This window comes from Canis lupus, chromosome X (genome assembly GCF_003254725.2).
Source record: "Canis lupus dingo isolate Sandy chromosome X, ASM325472v2, whole genome shotgun sequence".
In the NCBI taxonomy this organism is placed as follows: domain Eukaryota; kingdom Metazoa; phylum Chordata; class Mammalia; order Carnivora; family Canidae; genus Canis; species Canis lupus.
The window spans coordinates 65,970,960-65,992,490 of NC_064281.1; the positions used below are offsets into that span (position 1 = coordinate 65,970,960).

General features: G+C 37.2%; 1 protein-coding gene across 12 annotated transcripts in view; it reads left to right on the plus strand.

The window, feature by feature from the left end:
• The window catches only part of APOOL (apolipoprotein O like), a 240,886-nt gene that overhangs the window by 54,464 nt on the left and 164,891 nt on the right, over nucleotides 1-21,531 (plus strand). For all 12 annotated transcript variants that reach the window (XM_049107860.1, XM_049107868.1, XM_025431843.3 and 9 more), the window contains one exon: nucleotides 13,512-13,603. In XM_049107860.1, the coding sequence (XP_048963817.1) occupies nucleotides 13,512-13,603 (92 nt within the window). The remainder of the gene's footprint in view (nucleotides 1-13,511; nucleotides 13,604-21,531) is intronic.

Here is a 21,531-nt window from a genome sequence, read left to right on the forward strand (position 1 = left end):
CCATTCCAGAAAACAATTTGATGGTTTCTCTTATAAAGTTAAATATACTCCTATCATGAGACCAAGTAATCTCTCTCCTAGGTATTTACACGGGAAAAATGAAAAATCTGTACATAAATGTTTATAGTAACTCTTTTTATAATTACCAAAAGCTGGAATTCACCTAAATGTCTTCCAAGAGTAAACTGTGGCACATCCAAACAAAGGTAATATATTCACTAATAGCAGCAATATACTATTGACACATGTAACAGTCTTGATAAATAGGACATTTAGACTGGAAACCAGTCTAAAAAGTTATATATTCTGAGATTCTATTTATATAACTTTCTCAAAAAGAGAAAACTATAGTAATATTAAAATAAAAATACAAGTCAGTGGTTCCCAGGAGTTAGGAGTGGGAAGGTGTGACTGTAAGGGGGTAGCATGAGATTTTTTAAAATATTTTATTTATTTATTTATTTATTTATTTATTTATTTATTTATTATAATTTAATTAATTAATTAACTAATGAGAGAGAACAAGCAGGGAGGAAGGGGAGAGGGAGAAGCAGACTCGGCTGAGCAGGGAGCCCAATGCAGAGCTCAATCCCAGGACTCTGGGAACATGATCTGAGTCAAAGGTAGATGCTTATTGAACTGAGCTACCCAGGTGCCCTGAGACTTTTTTTTTTTGACATTGATAGAACTGTTCCATATCCTGATTTTACTGGTGGTTACATGACTCCATACATGTATTAAAATTGATAGAACTATAGATCAGAAATGTTGAATTTTCTGTATGATAATTTAAAATAAACTTTAAAGGTATATAGTTACTCCTATTAAAGTTATAATTTATCATTTTGTTTCTCATCTTTTAGATAACTTTATTTTTTTAAGATTTTTTTAAATTTAAATTCCATTTAGTTAACATAGAGTATAATATTAGTTTTGGGTATACAATGTAGTGATTCAACAGTTTCATACAACACCTAGTCCTCATCACAATAAATGCACTTCTTAATCCCTATCTATTTAGCCCATCAACCCTACTCATTTTCTCCTCTAGTGACTATCAGTTTGTTCTCTATAGTTAAGAGGCTGTTTCTTGATTTTTCTACTCTTTTTTTTCCACTGCTTATTTGTTTTGATTTTTAAATTCCACATATGAGTGAAATCAAATGGTATTTGTCTTTCTTTAACTTATTTCACTAAGCATAAACTTTCTATTTATCCTGTCCTTGCAAATGGCAAGATTTCATTCCTTTTTAGGGCTGGGTCATACTTTTTTGTGTATGTAGGTATCTGTGTATATATATCATACACACACACATATGTGTATGATATGTATACATGTCACATATCACATCTTTATCCATTTGGCACTTGATGGATACTTGAACTGTTTCCATAATTTGGCTATTGTAGATAATGCTACTGTAACACTGGGATGCATGTATCCCTATGAATTAGTGTTTTTGTATTCCTTGGGTAAATCCCTAGAAGTGCAATTGTTGGATTGTAGAGTAGTCTATTTTTAAATATTTGAGGAAATTCCATACTGTTTTTCAAGAATCTCCACCAGTTTCCAATACTGACAGCAGTGCAAGAGGGTCCCCCTTTCTCCACATCCTGACCAACATGTGTTGTTTCTTATGTTGTTAATTTTAGCTATTCTGAGGTGTTGTAGTTTTGATTTATATTTCCTTGATGATGAATGATGTTGAGTATCTATTCAAGTGTCTGTTAGCCAACTGTATATCTTGATGGAAAAAATATCTATTTATGTCTTCTGCCCACTTTTTAATTGGATTATTTGTTTATTGAGTATTGAGTTTTATAAGTTCTTTATATATATTAGATAATAACCCTTTATCAGATATAACATTTGCAAATATCTTCTCCAACTCCATAGACTGCCTTTCAGTTTTGTTGACTGTTTTCTTTGCTGTGTAGAAGCCTTTTATTTTGATTAAGTCCAATAGTTTATTTTTGCCATGGTTTCCCTTGCCTTTGAAGACATATCTAGAAAGAAATTGCTATAGCAGATGTTGAAGAAGTTACTGCCTCTTGTTGTCTTCTAGGATTTTCCTGGTTTCCTGTCTCACAATTAAGTCTTTAATCCATTTACAGTTTATTCTTGTGTATGGTATAAGAAAGTGGTCCAGTTTCATTTTTTTGCATATTGTTCTCAAGTTTTCCCAACACTGTTTGTTGAAGACATGGTCTTTTTTTCTACTGGATACTCATTTCTTCTTAATTAAATCTTAATTGACCATATAGTTGTAGGTTCATTTCAATTCACTTCCATTAATCTGGGTATCTATTTTTTTGCCTGTACTGTGTTGATCACTACAGCTCTATAACTGGACATCCAGAATTGTGGGGTCTCAAGCTTTGCTTTTCTTTTTTGGCTGCTTTGGAAATTTTAAGATGTTTTGTTCTAGCCCTGTGAAAAAATGTTGGCATTTTGATAGAGATTGCATTAAATGTGTAGATTGCTTTAGGTAGTATAGACATGTTAACAATATTTGTTCATTCAGTCCATGAGCATGGAATGTCTATTTCCTTCTGTCCTCTTTAGTTTCTTTCATCACTGTTTCATAGTTTTCAGAGTAAAGGTCTTTCACATCTTTGAATAGATTTATTCTTAGGTAACTTATTTATTTTATTTTATTTTTAAGATTTAAATTCAATTAATTAACATATAGTAATCTTGTTAGTTTCAGAGGTAGAGTTCAGTGATTCATCAGTCTTATACAATAGCCAGTGCTCATTACATCACATGCCCTCCTTAGTGTCCATCACCCAATTAACACATTCCCCACCCCTTCCCTTCCAGCACCCTTAAGTTTGTTTCCTATGATTAAGAGTCTTTAATGATTTCTCTCCCTCTGATTTTGTCATTTTCTTTTTCCCTCCTTTCTCCTATGATCATCTGTTTCATTTCTTAAATTCCACATATGAGTGAGATTACACAATAATTGTCTTTCTCTGATAGATTTATTTTGCTTAGGATAATACTGTCTAGTTCCATCCATGTTATTGAAAATGGCAAGATTTCATTTTTTTATGCCTGAGTAGTAAGTATTCCATTGTGTGTGTGTGTGTGTGTGTGTGTGTGTGTGTGTATATATATATATATATATATATATATATATATATATATATATATAGCATTTTCTTTTTCCATTCATTTGTTGGTGGACATCTGGGCTCTTTCCATAATTTGACTATTGTCCACATTGCGGCTATGAACATTGGGGTACAGGTGCCCCTTTGGATCACTACATTTGTATCTTTAGGATACCTAGTAATTCAATTGCTAGATCATAGGGTAGCTCTATTTTTACCTTTTTGAGGAACTTCCATAGTGTTTTCCAGAGTTGTTATACCAGCTTGCATTCCTGACTTGTTAATTTTAGGCATTCTGACTGGTGCAAGGTGGTATCTCATTGTGGTTTTGATTTCTATTTCCCTGCTGCTGTGTGATGTTGAGCATTTTTTCATGATGACATAATACTATATGTGGAAAACCCCAAAGACTTCACATCAAAATTGCTAGAACTCAAACAGGAATTCAGCAAAGTGGCAGGATATAAAATGAATGCATAGGAATCAGTTGCATTTCTCTACACTAAAACTGAGACAGAAGAAAGAGAAATTAAGGAGTCAATCTTATTTACAGTTGCAACAAAAACCATAAGATATATAGGAATGAACATAACCAAAGAGGCAAAGGATCTGTACCCAGAAAAGTATAGAACATCATGAAAGAAATTGAAGAAGACACAAAGAAATGGAAAAACGTTCCATACTCATAAAATGGAAGAAAAATATTGTTAAATATTGTTAAAATGTTAAATGTTAAATTGTAAAATGCTACCTTGAGCAATCTATACATTCAATGCAATCCCTATGAAAATACCACCAACATTTTTAACAGAGCTGGAACAAATCATTCTAAAATTTGTATGGAATCAGAAAAGACCCTATTCAGGGTCTTTGAAAAAGAAAACCAAAGCTGGTGGCATCACAATTCCAGACTTCAGGCTCTATTACAAAGCTGTAATCATGAAGACAGTATAGTAGTAGCACAAAAACAGACACATCAAACAATAGAACAGAATAGAGGGCCCAGAAATGGACCTTCAACTCTATGGTCAACTAATCTTTGACAAGGGTGGAAAGAATATCCAATGGAAAAAAGACAAGTCTTCAGCAAATGATGTGGGGAAAATTGAACAACCACATGTAGAAGAATGAAACTGGACCACTTTCTTACACCGGAACAAAAGTAAATTCAAAATAGTAAAAGACCTAAATGTGAGACAGGAATCACATCAAAATCCTGCAAGAGAGCACAGGCAGCAACCTCTTGCTAGACACATCTCCAAAGGCAAGGGAAACAAAGCAAAAGTGAACTATTGGGACATCATCAGGATAAAAAGCTTTGCACAACAAAGAATACAGTTAACAAAATCTAAAGATGGCCAACAGAATGGGAGAAGAGTTTTGCAAATGTCTCATAGATAAAGTCCTAGTATCCAAAATCTATAAAGAACTTATCAAACTCAACACCAGAGAACAAATAATCCAATCATGAAATGGCCAGAAAACATGAACAGACATTTCTCCAAAGAAGACATAACAAATGGCCAAGAGACACATGAAAACATACTCCTAGGTATTTTATTGTCTTTGGTGCAGTTGTAAATAGGATTTGTTCCTTAATTTCTCTCTCTGCTTCATCATTATTGGTGCAGATGCACAGATTTATGTACATTGATTTTGTACGTGTGACTTTACTAAATTTGTCTATCTGTTCTAGAAGTTTTTGGGGGGTGTCTTTCAGGTTTTATATATATATTACTATGTCATCTGCAAATAGTGAAGGTTTTACTTCTTCCTTTCTAATTTAGATGCCTTTTATTTCTTTTTGTTGTCTTATTGGTGTGTCTAAGACTTCTAGTACAATGTTTAATAATAGTGGTGAGAGTTGACATCACTGTCTTATTTCTGACCATAGAAGAAAAGCTCAAAGTTACTGCCATTTAGGATGCTATTAGCTATGTTTTTTTTTTTATATGTGGCCAAGGTGATGCTGCTCTCACAAAATGCATTTGTAAGTTTCCCTTTCATTTCTCTTTTTTTGGAATAGTTTGAGAAGAATTGGTATTAACTCTTCTTAAATGTTTGGTAGAATTTGTCCATGAAGTCATCTGGCCCTGGACTTTTATTTGTTGTAAGTTTTTTGATTATTGATTAAATTTCTTTACAGGTTATTGGTCTTTTCAAGTTTTCTATTTCTTTCTGTTTCAGTAGTTTATATGTTTCATAAGTAGTTTATATGTTTCCGGGAATTTATCCATTTCTTCCAGGTTGTCCAATCCATTGGCATATAGGGCTTTATAATATTCTCTTACAATTTTTTGTAGTTCTGTGGTGTTGGTTGTTATTTCATTTATGATTTTATTTATTTGGGTCCTTACCCTTTTTCATAAGTCTGGCTAGAAGTTTATCAGTTTTATTATTTTCTCATGGAATCAGCTCCTGGTTTCATTGATCTGTTCTATTGTGTTTTTAGTTTCAGTATTATTTATTTTTGCTCTAATCTTATTTTCTTCCTTCTGCTGATATTAGGTGTTGTTCTTTTTCTTGCTCCTTCCTTGTGTAAGATTAGGTTGTTTATCTGAGATTTTTTCTTGCTTCTTGAGGTAAGCCTGTATTGCTATATACTTCCCTCTTAGGACTGCTTTTGCTGTATCTCAAAGGTTTAGTGTTTTCATTTTCATCGTTTCCATATATTTTTTAATTTCCTTGTTGGTCCATTCATTGTTTAGCAGCACGTTGGTCAACTTCCATGTATTTGTGGTTGTTCCACATTTTTTCTTTTGGTTGATTTCTAGTTGTTTTTTTTTTTTTTTTTACGATTTTATGTATTTATTCATGAGAGATAGAGAGAGAGAGAGAGAGGCAGAGACACAGGCAGAGGGAGAAGCAGGCTCCATGCAGGGAGCCCGCCGTGGGACTCGATCCCGGGTCTCCAGGATCACACCCTGGGCTGAAGGTGGCACTAAACCACTGAGCCACCCCGGCTGCCCGACTTCTAGTTTCATAGTGTTACTGTCCAGTGTGTCATTCAAAGCCATTGTATCCTTGTTGTTTTTCTCTTTCTTTTTTTTTTTGTTTTTGTTTTTGTTTTTGTTTTTCTCTTTCTTCTTTCTTTCTTTCTTTCTTTCTTTCTTTCTTTCTTTCTTTCTTCTTCTCTTTCTTCTTTTTAGATTTTTTTTATTTTATTCATGAGACACAGAGGGAGAGGCAGAGGCCAGAGACACAGGCAGAGGGAGAAGCAAGCCCCTCGCAGGGAGCCCAATGCAGGACTCAATCCCTGGACTGGGATCATGCCCTTAGCGGAAGGGAGACACTCAACCGCTGAGCCAACCAGGCATCCCTGTTTTTCTCCTTCGTTGGGATCTGTCCATTGATGTAAATTGAGTGTTAATATCCCCCAATATTATTGTGTTATTGTCATTTCCTCTTTATTTGTTACTGTTTTATATACTTCTGTACTCCCATGTTGGGTACATAAATATTTGTGACTGTTATCTTCTTGTTAGATTGTCCCCTCTATTATTATATATAGTGACATTCTTTGTTTCTTCTTACTGTCTTTGTTTTAAGGTTTTTTGTCAGATATTAATATTGCTACTCTGGTTTTCTTTTGGCATCCATTTACATGAAAAATGTTTCTCCATGTGCTCATTTTCAATCTGCAAGTGTCTTTAGGTTTAAAATGAATCTGTCGTAGGCAGCATATAGAAGGGTCTTCTTTTTTAATCCATTCTGTCACTCTGTACATCTTGATTGGAGTATTTATTCCATTTTCATTCAAAGTAATTATTGATAGATACATATTTATTGCCATTTTATTACTTGTTTTGTCATTGTTTGGAAATGTTTTTCTGATCCCTTCTTGTTTTTGTCACTTTTGGTTTCTCTCCTTTCCACTCAGGGTCCCCTTTAATATTTCTTGTAGGGCTGGTTTAGTGGTCAGGAACTCTTAGTTTTTGTTTGTCTTGGAATGTCTTTATCTCTCCTATTCTGAATAATAGCATTGCGGTATAGAGTATTCTTGGCTGCAGATTTTTCCCATTTAGCACTTTGAATATGTTATGCCACTCCCATCTGGCTTGCAAAGTTGGGAAATCTCCACCTAGCCTTATGGGTTTTCCCTTGTGGGTTAAGGGCTTATTTTCTCTTGCTGCTTTCAAGTTTATCTTCTTTATCACTATATTTTGCAAATTTAATAGAAATATGTCTTGGTGTGAGCCTGTTTCCGTTAATTTTGATGGGAGTTCTCTCTTCCTCCTGCATCTAATGTCTGTTTCCTTTCCCAGATTTAGGGATGTTTTCAGCTATTATTTCTTCAACTAAATTTTCTGCCCCTTTTTCTTTCTCTTCATTTTCTGGAACTTATATGAATATTATTACATTTGATGGATTCACAACCCTTAGTCTATTCTTGTGTTCCATAATTCTTTTTTCTATTTTGTTCAGCTTCATTAATTTCCATTACTTTGTCTTGTAGGTCACTAATTTGTTCCTGTACTTCTTCTAGCTTGTTGATCATTATATTAAATATGTTTCTGATCTTGTTTATTGCACTCTTCATCTCTGATTATTTGTTAACTGTTTTATCTCTCTCTTATCTCTGATAAGGGTATTACCTATGTCTTCTTTTCTCAAGCCCAGTGAGTATCCTTATGATTGTTGCTTTAAATTCCATATCAAGCCTTTTACTTGTATCTGTTTTGCTTATTCTCTGCCATGGCCCTATCTTGTTCTTGGTTTTGTTCTTCCTCCATTGTTGCATTTTGTCTATGTCTCTACTTTTTTCTGTTTTCGAAAAGCTGGTTATGAGGCACCTGGGTGGCTCTGTCAGTTAAGTGTTGGACTCTTGATTTCAGCTCAGGTCATGATGTCAGCTCCATGCTTAGTGGGGAGTCTGTTTTGGATTCTCTCTCTCCCTCTCCCTTTGCCCTTTCTCCCTTTCATGTTTTCTCTCTGTCTCTTTAATAAATAAATAAATAAATAAATAAATAAATATTTAATAAAAAGAAAAGCTAGTCATTCTCCTGCTTCTGAAAGTAATGACCTTTTGAGGAAGAGGTCATGTAGGTCCCAGGGCTTGGCCCTTCAGGGTGTGTCTCCAGCATATGCTGCATGTACTCTGCTCTTGTGTTTTGGCTGCTCTATACTTTAGGCCAGCCGTGTGCAGTGGCTCTCTTTGGCTGATCTGGGAAATTTTGGTCCCTGGCCTGAATACAGCAAATTTAAATTAGGCGTGCCCTGGTACACTTGTGAAATGAGACCTGTCACCACCTCCCAACAGAACTGAGGCCCTATAGAACTCAGTTGGTAGATGTGGTATGGTTAGGGGTTTGTGCTGGTCTTCTGGGGGAGGGTCCCACTATGGTGGGACTGAGGCAGGCATATCTGGGAAGGGCAGCCTTACCAGTGTGCAGGGGGTAGGGCTTGATGTATATAAGTTAGACAGGAGGGTTGGTGCTGCACTACTTCCTACCAGTAGCTGTGTGTTTATGCCAAAAGGCAGGGAATGGAAATGTTGCTGGCCAGCTCCTTTGTTCCTAGAGAGGTATCTCTGAATGTTGCCTCTCAGGGATGCACTCCAAGAAGTGGGAATAATCTCCCCACTGTATATCCCAGGGCCTCTTCAGATCACTGTTTTCATACTTTCTGCCCCCTGGGTTGTTTGCCTGCCTTCTCCCCAGGAGCAGGGCAGTGCCCTCCAAACTCTATCCCAGCCAAGCCTGCTGATCTTTAAATCTCGAGATTTTAAACCCTACTTGTTTAAAGAACTCACAAAATTCAGACTGTTCTCATTCTCCAAGCAATTGGCTTTGGGGAAACCTTCTTGTCTGTTTCCCTTAGTGTTCCTCTCCATCTCACCCTTCTCTAGACCACAGTTCCCTCTTCTCTGCAGCAGCTGGGATCCATTTCTCCCCTAAACCATATCCCCACAATTTCTACTTTCTTTGATGTGGCCTTTTCTTTCTCTTTAATTGTGGTCGTTGCTCTGCCAGTCTTCAGGTTGATTTCTGGGGTATTTAGAATGATTCAATAGTTATCTATTTGTATTCGTGTGATAAGGTGTACCTAGGGTCTTCCTACTCTGCCACCATCTTCCTCTGCTCCTTTAAAAAAAATTTCAGTGGTGTCTGGGTTGCTCATTCGGTTAAGCATCTGGCTTTGGATCAGGACATGATCCTGGGGTCCTGGGATTGAGCCCTGAGTTGGGCTCCCTGCTCAGGAGGGAGTCTGCTTCTTCTTCTCCATTTGCCCCTCCCACTGCTATTCCTCTCTCTCAAAAAAAAAATAAATAAAAAGATTTTCAGAGTCTCTAGATATAAAAAACATGGCCTTGGAACTTTATGTTAATGTTAAAATGTATGCTAACCCCTCAAACTTGTTTTCTCTGCTTTCTCATGACCATACATATTCTGGGGGCTATATTAAGGATTTGAGACAGACATGCTGGTATCAGAAAAATACTTTTTTTAAAAGATTATTTTATTTATTTATTCAGAGAGAGAGAGAGAGAGGCAGAGAGAGAAGCAGGCTCCATGCTGGGAGCCCAATGTGGGACTCAATCCCTGGTCTCCAGGACCACACCCTGGGCTGCAGGCAGCGCCAAACCTCTGCACCACTGGGGCTGCCCAGAAAAATACTTTATACTGTCATCATCTCATCCTGACCAAGGTTGCTAGAATTGACATCAGCCACCACGGAATGGAGTTTGCAGAAGTTGACAACTTATTACTTTCATTCAACATGAGGCTTGATATGCTTGATTTCTTTTTTTTTCTTCTTTTTACCCTGTATAGATACTAACTTTGTTATTTCTTCACACTCTACCACTTTTGTAGAGGGTCCCCAAAACCACTCATGGGTTTGATGGTTAAGTAGGAAAACTTAAAAGACTTAACCTATAGTCATAGGTCTTATTACAGTGAAGGATTGCAAAGTAAAATAAGCAAAGGGAAAAGGCAAATGGGGCAAAGCCTATAAGAGACTAGTACAAACCTCTACTTCTAAGAATCCCCTCCCAGTGGAGTCATATAAGATGTACTTAATCCCTCCAGTAATGAATTGTGACAGTACATGTGAGGTGTTGTCAGCCAAGGAAGCTCATTAGAGAGTGAGCAGTCAAAGTTATTACTAACGGCTGATCACATAAACATTGTCTCTCTAGCATGTTCAGAATTCCAGACTGGAAGGAAAGCAGTTGTTCATCATAAACCATATTATTTCAACAAACAGTTTAAGCACAGTACATCACTCATCATTCAGAGAATGTTTTTTGTCATTGTAGGGAACTCTTTACCAGTGAATTCCCCAGATGCCAGCCAAGAGCCAGCCTTGCAAGCAGGCCTTTCTAACAATGGTAGTCTCAAGAAACTATGTGAATTCTTTTCTGCACACTGTTAAATAACTGTTTTTTCATAAGTACATGGTGAATGTCATATTTTCCCATTTTCTACCTCTGAGTATGGAAATTCTTCTCAGTAGGCATTACTGCCTCTCCTCCTCACTAAAGCCCTTCCTAAGCTGATACAGTTCTCTGGTCAGTAGCCATTTTTGGTCACCTTCCATTCATCTCCTGTCCACAACTCAGTTGCCAATCATTGTCCCCAAACTAAATTACATGTGTTTCAAAGTCATAGCTCTGAACCAGTCTGGAGTGTAATATCAGATACCTTATGGTTTGTTTGTCCAGCTTTAGTCCTTATAATATCAACTCAAGTATACCCAATCAGGTACAAAACATTCTAACTCTAGCCCATATATTTCATCTCTAACACTCAACCTATAGCTAATATTAATGGCTATTGATATCCCATTTTTAATTCTAACACCGTGAGCAACTTTTACTTGGGTATATATTATAAGCTACTTATTAGGGAAAAAATTGAAAAACAGGATCGCTCTATGTAGCATATAAGACTCAAGGAAGAACATACTACTATATTCTCAGTAAGAAAGTCATAATCCACTTGGAAAAGAATATGTTTCTTAGGTCATCCACATTGTCTCTAAGTGTTAGAGCTAGAATAATCTAACCCATTATTTTTCAAATTTAGATCTCAACCTATTATTAGGTAATAAAATAAACATAGTGAATCTCAGAGGACATTTTATTAAAAAAATAAAATAGAGGAAAACAGCAAATATCAGTGTTCTGTACTTAATATGGGTAAATATTGTGAAACTATTGTTTCCGTAGAGTGTGTGTATATCTGTGTAAGATAGATCATAAGTCATAATGTAGAATTTATTCTCTAATATGAGTTACGGTAAAAAAATGTTTGAAAGCTGATGATTTAGTCTAACCCCATTAGCTATATATAGAGGTCCAGGAATGTGATTTCATAGCACTTGTTAGGGGCTGTGTCTAAAGTCCTTTTCTACTTATGGGAGTAGGGCTATTGAATCCAAATGAAATGTATATTTTGTTTGGCTTGCCCTTTATATCAAGTAAAGAGAAGATGAATGTAAGCCTTTTTTAATATTTAAATGAGGGCAGCCCCGGTGGCGCAGCGGTTTGGCGCCGCCTGCAGCCTGGGGTGTGATCCTGGAGACCGGGGATTGAGTCCCACATCTGGCTCCCTGCACGGAGCCTGCTTCTCCCTCTGCTTGTGTCTCTGCCTCTCTCTCTCTCTCTGTGTCTATGAATAAATAAATAAATCTTAAAAAAAATATTTAAATGACACATCAGCCAAAAAATGCCACTTTCCAAGGTTAGGAGCAGCACAATTAGGGGAATTTGCCTGAGTCAAGGAAACTTGCATTAAGAGATGTTAGGTCCATAAAATCAAGAATCAAACTATGATACTAGAATAGTGAGAAGGACCTGAGTAAAGGAATAACTTAAGACATGTTTTTTTCTAACTTATAGTATACTTTAACAGATCTAGACCCTCTTTCACAGTACCATGCAAACCAGTCTAAAACCAAAGGAAAGCTAAATTAGAGGTTGAAGCAGCCTACCTACTCCTCCCTACCAAACTCTGTCTTGTAGACATGAATGTAGGCCTCCTTTCAAATAGGTAAACCAGATACAGAAATAGCTTTTGTTTTTATCTTTTTATCTTTCATTAATATTGCCTGCAAACATTGCCAGTTATTTTTTACCTTAATCCATACTGATTAAAAAAAAAAATCCTTACTGCTGTACCAAATAGGCTGTTCCTTTTTTTTTTTGGCCGTTCCACTTTTTTTTTAAATTTTTTATTTATTTATGATAGTCACACACAGAGAGAGAGAGAGAGAGAGAGGCAGAGACACAGGCAGAGGGAGAAGCAGGCCCCATGCAGGGAGCCCGACGTGGGATTCGATCCCAGGTCTCCAGGATCGCGCCCTGGGCCAAAGGCAGGCACTAAACCGCTGCGCCACCCAGGGATCCCTATGGCCGTTCCATTTTTTAAAGTAACGGTTATAAGAGCTGTTTTAGAGAATAAAAGAGCTTACCCCAATTAGAAGACCCATCATCTACATATCCAGCTCATATTTACGGAGTCTAAGCATTCAGTCATTTAAGATACATATTATTTTGAACTAGTGGTTTGTTGTCACTAAGCTATGGCTATAGGAAGTTCCTAGTGAGATTGTATTTGGAAGATATTTTAAGGGATTTTGCTGTAAAAAACAAAATGTTTGGGGGTGCCTGGGTGGCTCAATTGGTTAAGCATCTGACTCTTGATTTTGGCCCAGGTCATGATCTTAGGTTGTGGGATTGAGCCCTGCACAAGGAGATGGAAGTCTGCTTCTCTCTTCCCTCTGCCCCTCCCCCTACTCTCTCTCTCTAAAATAAATACATCTGTAAGAAGTTTGAAAGTGTCTCTTAGATGCTTAGTTTACATACTTTTGGAAATGAATACATTATCTAATGTTACCTGCAATTGTTTAATTGCTACATCTAGTATTTTAAATCAGTGACATGAAGGAGTTATATATCTTTTAAAGTCCTTAGCTGATTAGTTAGTTGGATTTTTCATGTTCCTAAAGACTTAATCAAAACAGGGTATGTAAAGAGAGTCCATTTTGCTATAACATGGTATCACAAGTATGGTAGTTGATCAGTTCTTTGTTATCATGCTCTATTAGATACTTGAAACAATGTGGTTACAATTTTGAGTTTCTTAGGACATGAAAAAAAATACCTAGTTTTAAAAAAGAAGAAAATCATCAACCCCTTTTGTGTAGCTAATTATCAATTTTAAATTGAGAATACTTTTCTAAAATTGGACATGACCACTAAGAGGTATTAATTGAATAGTGATCCTTAAGGATATTTTAGCGACTACATTGATTAGTATTATTATCTAAAGAATAAATTGACATAGGATAATGACTTGAAAGGGAACAAAGAGAACATTAAAGTTATAAAAACATCAAGTCTGTGCTAGCATCTGTTTGGAGTTTAATAGCTTATTTGAATTTCATAGGTTCTAGATTTAAGAAAATTGCTTATCCACTGGGACTGGCCACTTTAGGAGCAGCTGTTTGCTACCCAGTCCAGTCAGTAATAATTGCAAAGGTAAGTTCCTTTTAAGTGATAGGTACATTTCAGTATTTGTTTAAACTCTTAGTGTGACAATATTTAAATGTCCTATGTATCTGCAGCATTTAATTTTCAGAGAATTATGGTTACTATCACCTATTATTTTGGCAAAATCACACTTCATTTCAGCATGATAAATGCCATTCTTAATTACATGAGCATTGCAAATAAATAGGATAAACTTGTTAAAATATAATTCAACAATATAAATGCCTTTTTGAGGATTCAATTCAGATTGATGTAGAATTTATGGGGAGAAATACCACTCCATTGTTGAGCTATGTGAAATTAAAATTTTAATTAACGGAAAATTATACCTACTGGCTGCTGTCAGTTCATCAGATTAATATAAAGATTAGCAAATTGGGGATCCCTGGGTGGCTCAGCAGTATAGCGCCTGCCTTTGGCCCAGGGCACGATCCTAGAGTCCTGGGATCCAGTCCCATGTCGGGTTTCTGCATGGAGCCTGCTTCTCCCTCTGCCTGTGTCTCTGCCTCTCTGTGTGTGTGTGTGTGTGTGTGTGTCTCATGAATAAATAAATAAAATCTTTAAAAAAAAGATCAGCAAATTGGTAGATAACAGAGGCTTCTGAAGATAAAACAAAAAAACATACAAATTCAGTTTTGATACCACCTAGAACTAAGTAACATTTTCCATGAGTCCATATAATAGCTGTTTTGTCATTTTCTAGTGAGCTTATCTACAAATTCAAACATTCTCCTAATTATTTAAACAGAGTGTGCCAGTATTTTAGTTTTGATACATATTCAGATTGAGAAGCAGAGCTTTTAGTGATGCAGTATTTTTTTCCTTTCCTTCTTTTCTTAATTACCAACATTAATGATTCCCCCTCACACTTGAAACGGTATGTAGTGTTACCAGAAGGGCTTTCTGTACTTGTATTCTCATTACTACATCTCTTTAATTATTGATGTAGATAAAACTACCTACTCAATATTTTAAGAATGACAAGGATATAGTGATCTAAATAGTTTATAATGTGATCAAGCTATAAAAGTTTATAGCAAAGACAGCATTATTCGTTAAATCTAGTTGAGACACTTGATCCAAAATGATACACTTGTTTTTTATAAATATGTCCTGAGAATTTATATAAGAAGTAGACCCTTAAATTCATAACATATTCATGCTGAAGGAAACTTTTGAGCTTATTGCATTCAACTTCCTCCTTTACTGATAAGAAAACTATGGCCCAGAGAAGTTTCAAAATGACTGATTTGTCCAGGGTTCTGTTCAGTTTCAGGTGTCGTACCTCCCTGTCCATTTTTCTTCTCAGTGCATAACGCTGCCATTGAATCTTTTTGTTCGTTTATTTAGAATAAGGCCTTATTTTTTTAAAAGATTTTATTTATTTATTCATGAGAGACACACAGAGAGAGACGGGCAGAGACACAGGCAGAGAGAGAAGCAGGCTCCATGCAGGGAGCCCAATGTGGGACTCCATCCCGGGTCTCCAGGATCACACCCGGGGTAGAAAGCAGACACTAAACTGCTGAGGCACCCAGGAATCCCAGGCCTTAATGTTTTTAAATAAAGTTAGTAACTACTCATCCTTAAGTAATTTAAGCATTATAGAAAAGTCTAGAAAAAAAACAGGTAACCACCTGGAATTCTTTCATCCAGAAAAATAAGTGTTAACATTTGCTAGAATATTGTCTAGATATTTCTCTATTCATATATAGACATAGATAGATGGATAAGTAGGCAGATATAGTTTCATAATAACAGTGTAATATTAAAAATCTTAATTTTAAAAATATTCAACTTAATTTTACTCTGATGAGCATTGGGTGTTATGCTATATGTTGGCAAATTGAACACCAATAAAAAATTTAAAAAAACTTAATTTTACTCTAATAGAAGGAAAACAAAAACAAGAGAATTCCTGAACTTCAAATAAAAATTTCTGTGATAGGGCAGCCTGGGTGGCTCAGCAATTTAGCACCACCTTCAGCCCAGGGTGTGATCCTGGAGACCTGGGATTGAGTCCCATATTGGGCTCCCTGCCTGAAGCCTTCTTCTCCCTCTGCCTATGTCTCTGCCCCTCTCTCTCTCTCTCTCTCTCTGTTACTCATGAATAAACAAATAAAATCTTTTTAAAAATTCTGTGATAAAAAAGATATTAAAATGATTTCCTAAAAGTTCTTCTAATGTTAAATACTGATTATTACTGATATTCCTAGAGTTTAGACCCTTGCTTTTCCTTTGACTGGCATATAATAATGTCATGTGTAATATCTGCTGGATTCTAATATATATATATATATATATATATATATATATATATATATATATATATATCATGGATTCTTAACCTGAGATCCATGATAGACTTGAGAGAGAAGGGTGACTCCCCTCCCTGAAACTATGAAAAGTTTTAGGTATACAATACACATCTTCTAACTTGATATTGTTGGGACCAGTAGTTAACAATAAATTTAAAATGTTAAAGTGGGAAGTTTTAAAAAATCATAAATATGGACCTTAAATCTTTTATTTCAAATTAATAATATAATTGTGTGTCCATTTTTCTCTCTTTTGAAGTAGGTATTTTCTATGAGTATGGATCTCCTAGTTGAAGATCCATGGCATCTTTTCTTATAGTTACTCATATCTGTAATTTGTCTTCTACTGTTTTCAGTTTAGATTTATTTAAAATAGAATCAACACCTAAAAACATTTTAAAAATAATATGAGTGCAAAATCCTCTTAAATTTTTATTAATTCTGCCAGCCTCTAACGGTTGACTTGCCCAGCTCTAATTTGACAGCAGTTTTAAATAATTTGGTAATTCATTTTTTAGTGTTTACAAAACATTTAACTTAATTTTCCTTTGGACACCAATTCCCTTCAAACTCACATTTCATCCTAGTTTGTTACATTTAAATTTTTAATTATACTAAAAATGGCATAGAGACTTTGAAATAAATACAACTGATTCTTCGTAAATGTACAAATCACTTGTGAGAGGGGGCAAGATGGCGGAAGAGTAGGGTCCCCAAGTCACCTGTCCAGAGCAAATTACCTAGATAACCTTCAAATCATCCTGAAAACCTATGAATTCGGCCTGAGATTTAAAGAAAGAACAGCTGGAATGCTACAGTGAGAAGAGTTCACGCTTCTATCAAGGTAGGAAGATGGGGGAATAAAGAATTAAAGAAACAAAAGGCATCCAAGGGGGAGGGTCCCCACGAGGAGCCGGCTAAGACCGGGGCGAGTGTCCCCAGGACAGGAAAGCCCCCTTCTGGAGAAGCAGGTGTTTCACCAATCATCCCGTGCAGAAAGGCACTCGCAGGGAGTTAGAACAGGACCCCAGGAGGGGCGGGGATGCCCTCAGGCTCCCTGGGACACTAACAGACGACCTGCAACCCAGGGAGAGAGCGCCACACCTCTAGGCCGAGCTCCCTAAAGGACTGCAGCGGGAGCCTGGCTGGACCCGGGAGCAGCTCGGAGGCGGCTGGGGGAGAAGCTCCGCGCAGAAGGGGCTGCACGGCCTGGGAGCGCGATTCCAACAGCGCAGGCCTGGGAGCACAGGGTGCTGGGGACACAGCCCAAGATCCGGCGCTCCCCCCGGGACAGGCAGAAGCCAGGAGAGCACAGGAAAGCAAGGACACTTCTGCTGCCAGGCGGCCCCTAGTGGAGCAGATCAGCGGCCCCGCCCCCCGGAGCATCCAGGCCCCTGCAGACTGAGAGCTCCTTAGTTACTGCAGGAGCTGAATCCAGGGCTCCAGACCTGGCCGGCACTGTTGTTCCTCCTGGGGACTCACAGGATGAACAACCCCCAAGAGCCTCACAGTGGCCTCACCGGATAAACAGCTCAAACATCTTTCACTGAGTGCTGCAAAAGGCAGGAAGCTGAGCAGATCCCCCAAGTGCTAACACCTGAAAATCAGCACAGCAGGCCCCTCCCACAGAAGACCAGCTAGACAGGGGAAAAACAAATTATTGACCAAGCACCACTGTAAAGTACCAGGAGAAGTCGAGGGATTTATAGTATGCAGAATCAGAGGATACTCCCCCTTGTTTTTTGTTTTTTGATTTCTGTTTGCTTTTCCACCCTTTTTTCTTTTTCTTTTCTTCTCTTTTTTTCCTATTTTTATTCTTTTATTTTCTTTTTTCCTTTTTCTGTTCTTTCTCTTCTCTCTTTTTCCCCTTTTCCCAATACAACGTGTTTTTGGCCACTCTGCACTGAGAAAAATGACTAGAAGGAAAACCTCACCTCAAAAGAAAGAATCAGAAACAGTACTCTCTCCCACAGAGTTACAAAATTTGGATTACAATTCAATGTCAGAGGGCCAATTCAGAAGCACTATTATAAAGCTACTGGTGGCTCTAGAAAAAAGCATAAAGGACTCAAGAGACTTCATGACTGCAGAATTTAGATCTAATCAGGCAGAAATTAAAAATCAATTGAATGAGATGCAATCCAAACTAGAAGTCCTAACGAAGAGGGTTAACGAGGTGGAAGAACCAGTGAGTGACATAGAAGAAAAGTTGATGACAAAGAGGGAAACTGAGGAAAAAAGAGACAAACAATTAAAAGATCATGAGGATAGACTAAGGGAAATAAGTGACAGCCTGAGGAAGAAAAATATACGTTTAATTGGGGTTCCCGAGGGCACCGAAAGGGACAGAGGTCCAGAATAAGTATTTGAACAAATCATAGCTGAAAACGTTCCTAATCTGGGAAAGGAAACAGGTATTCAGAGCCAGGAAATACAGAGATCCCTCCTAAAATCCATAAAAACCGCTCAACACCTTGACGTTTAATAGTGAAGCTTGCAAATTCCGAAGATAAAGAGAAGATCCTTAAAGCACCAAGAGATAAGAAATCTCTAACTTTTATGGGGAGAACATTAGATTAACAGCAGACCTCTCCACAGAGACCTGGCAGGCCAGAAAGGGCTGGCAGGATATATTCAGGGTCCTAAATGAGAAGAACATGCAGCCAAGAATACTTTATCCAGCAAGGCTTTCATTCAGAATAGAAGGAGAGATAAAGAGCTTCCAAGATAGGGAGGAACTGAAAGAATATGAGAACACCAAACCAGTGCTGCAAGAAATTTTAAGGAGGACTCTTAAAATTTCTCTTTAAGAAGTCCAATGGAACAATCCACAAAAACAGGACTGAATAGGTATCATGATGACACTAAACTCATATATTTCAATAGTAACTCTGAATGTGAATGGGCTTAATGACCCCATCAAAAGGCACAGGGTTTCAGACTGGATAAAAAAGCAGGACCCATCTATTTGCTGTCTACAAGAGACTCATTTTAGACAGAAGGACACCTACAGCCTGAAAATAAAAGGTTAGAGAACCAATTACCATTCAAATGGTCCTCAAAAGAAAGCAGGGGTAGCCATCCTTATATCAGATAAACTAAAATTTACCCCGAAGACTGTAGTGAGAGATGAAGAGGTACTCTATATCATACTTAAAGTATCTATCCAAGAAGAGGACTTAACAATCATCAATATTTATGCCCCGAATGTGGGAGCTGCCAAATATATCAATCAATTAATAACCAAAGTTAAGACATACTTAGATAATAATACACTTATACTTGATGACTTCAATCTAGCGCTTTCTACACGCGATAGGTCTTCCAAGCACAAATCTCCAAAGAAACAAGAGCTTTAAATGATACACAGCATCAGATGGATTTCACAGATATTTACAGAACTTTACATCCAAACGCAACTGAATACACATTCTTCTCAAGTGCACATGGAACTTTCTCCAGAAATGACCACATACTGGGTCACAAATCAGATCTGAACAGATACCAAAAGATTGGGATCGTCCCCTGCATATTCTCAGACCATAATGCCTTGAAATTAGAACTAAATCACAACAAGAAGTTTGGAAGGATTTCAAACACGTGGAGGTTAAAGAACATCCTGCTAAAAGATGAAAGGGTCAACCAGGAAATTAGGGAAGAATTAAAAAGATTCATGGAAACTAATGAGAATGAAGATACAACCATTCAAAATCTTTGGGATGCAGCAAAAGCAGTCCCGAGGGGGAAGTACATTGCAATACAAGCATCCATCCAAAAACTGGAAAGAACTCAAATACAGAAGCTAACCTTACACCTAAAGGAGCTCGAGAAAAAACAACAAATAGATACGACACCCAGCAGAAGAAGAGAGTTAATAAAGATTCGAGCAGAACTCAACGCAATCGAGACCAGAAGAACTGTGGAACAGATCAACAGAACCAGGAGTTGGTTCTTTGAAAGAATTAATAAGATAGATAAACCATTAGCCAGCCTTATCAAAAAGAAGAGAGAGAAGACTCAAATTAATAAAATCATGAATGAGAAAGGAGAGATCACTACCAACACTAAGGAAATACAAACGATTTTAAAAACATATTATGAACAGCTATACGCCAATAAATTAGGCAATCTAGAAGAAAAGGACGCATTTCTGGAAAACCATAAACTACCAAAACTGGAACAGGAAGCAATAGAAAACTTGAACAGGCCAATAACCAGGGAGGAAATTGAAGCAGTCATCAAAAACCTCCCAAAACACAAAAGTCCAGGGCCAGATGGCTTCCCTGGGGGATTCTATCAAACATTTAAAGAAGAAACCATGCCTATTCTACTAAAGATGTTCGGAAAGATAGAAAGAGATGGAGTACTGCCAAACTCGTTCTATGAGGCCAGCATCACCTTAATTCCAAAACCAGACAAAGACCCCACCAAAAAGAATTATAGACCGATATCTCTGATGAACATGGATTCAAAAATTCTCAACAAGGTACTAGCCAATAGGATCCAACAATACATTAAGAAGATTATTCGCCAAGACCAAGTGGGATTTATCCCCGGGATGCAAGGCTGGTTCAACACTCATAAAACAATCAATGTGATTCATCATATCAACAAGAGAAAAACCAAGAACCGTGTGATCCTCTCAATAGATGCAGAGAAAGCATTTGACAAAATACAGCATCCATTCCTGATCAAAACTCTTCAGAGTGTAGGGATAGAGAGAACATTCCTCAACATCTTAAAAGCCATCTACGAAAAGCCCACAGCAAATATCATTCTCAATGGGGAAGCCCTGGGAGCCTTTCCCCTAATATCAGGAACAAGACAGGGATGTCCGCTCTGACCACTGCTATTCAACATAGTACTACAATCCCTAGCCTCAGCAGTCAGACAACAAAAAGACATTAAAGGCATTCGAATTGGCAAAGAAGTCAAACTCTCCCTCTTCGCCTATGACATGATACTCTACATAGAAAACCCAAAAGATTCCATGCCAAGATTGCTAGAACTCATACAGCAATTTGGCAGCATGGCAGGATACAAAATCAATGCCCAGAAGTCAGTGACATTTCTTTACACTAACAATGAGTCTGACAATTGCACGCAAAAGCATAAGATACTTAGGAATAAACCAAACCAAAGAGGTAAAGGATCTATATCCTAAAAAGTATGGAACACTTCTGTAAGAAATTGAGGAAGACACAAAGAGATGGAAAAAAATTCCATGCTCATGGATTGGCAGAATTAATATAGTGAAAATGTCAATATTACCCAGGGCAATTTACACGTTTAAAGCAATCCCCATCAAAACACTATGGACTTTCTTCAGAGAATTGGAACAAATCATCTTAAGATTTGTGTGGAATCAGAAAAGACCCTGAGTAGCCAGGTGCATTTTAAAAAAGAAAACCATATCTGGGGGCATCACAATGCCAGATTTCAGGTTGTACTACAAAGCTGTGGTCATCAAGGCAGTGTGGTACTGGCACAGAAACAGACACGTAGATCAATGGAACAGAATAGAGAACCTAGAAGTGGACCCTGAACTTTATGGTCAACTAATATTCGATAAAGGAGGAAAGACTATCCACTGGAAGA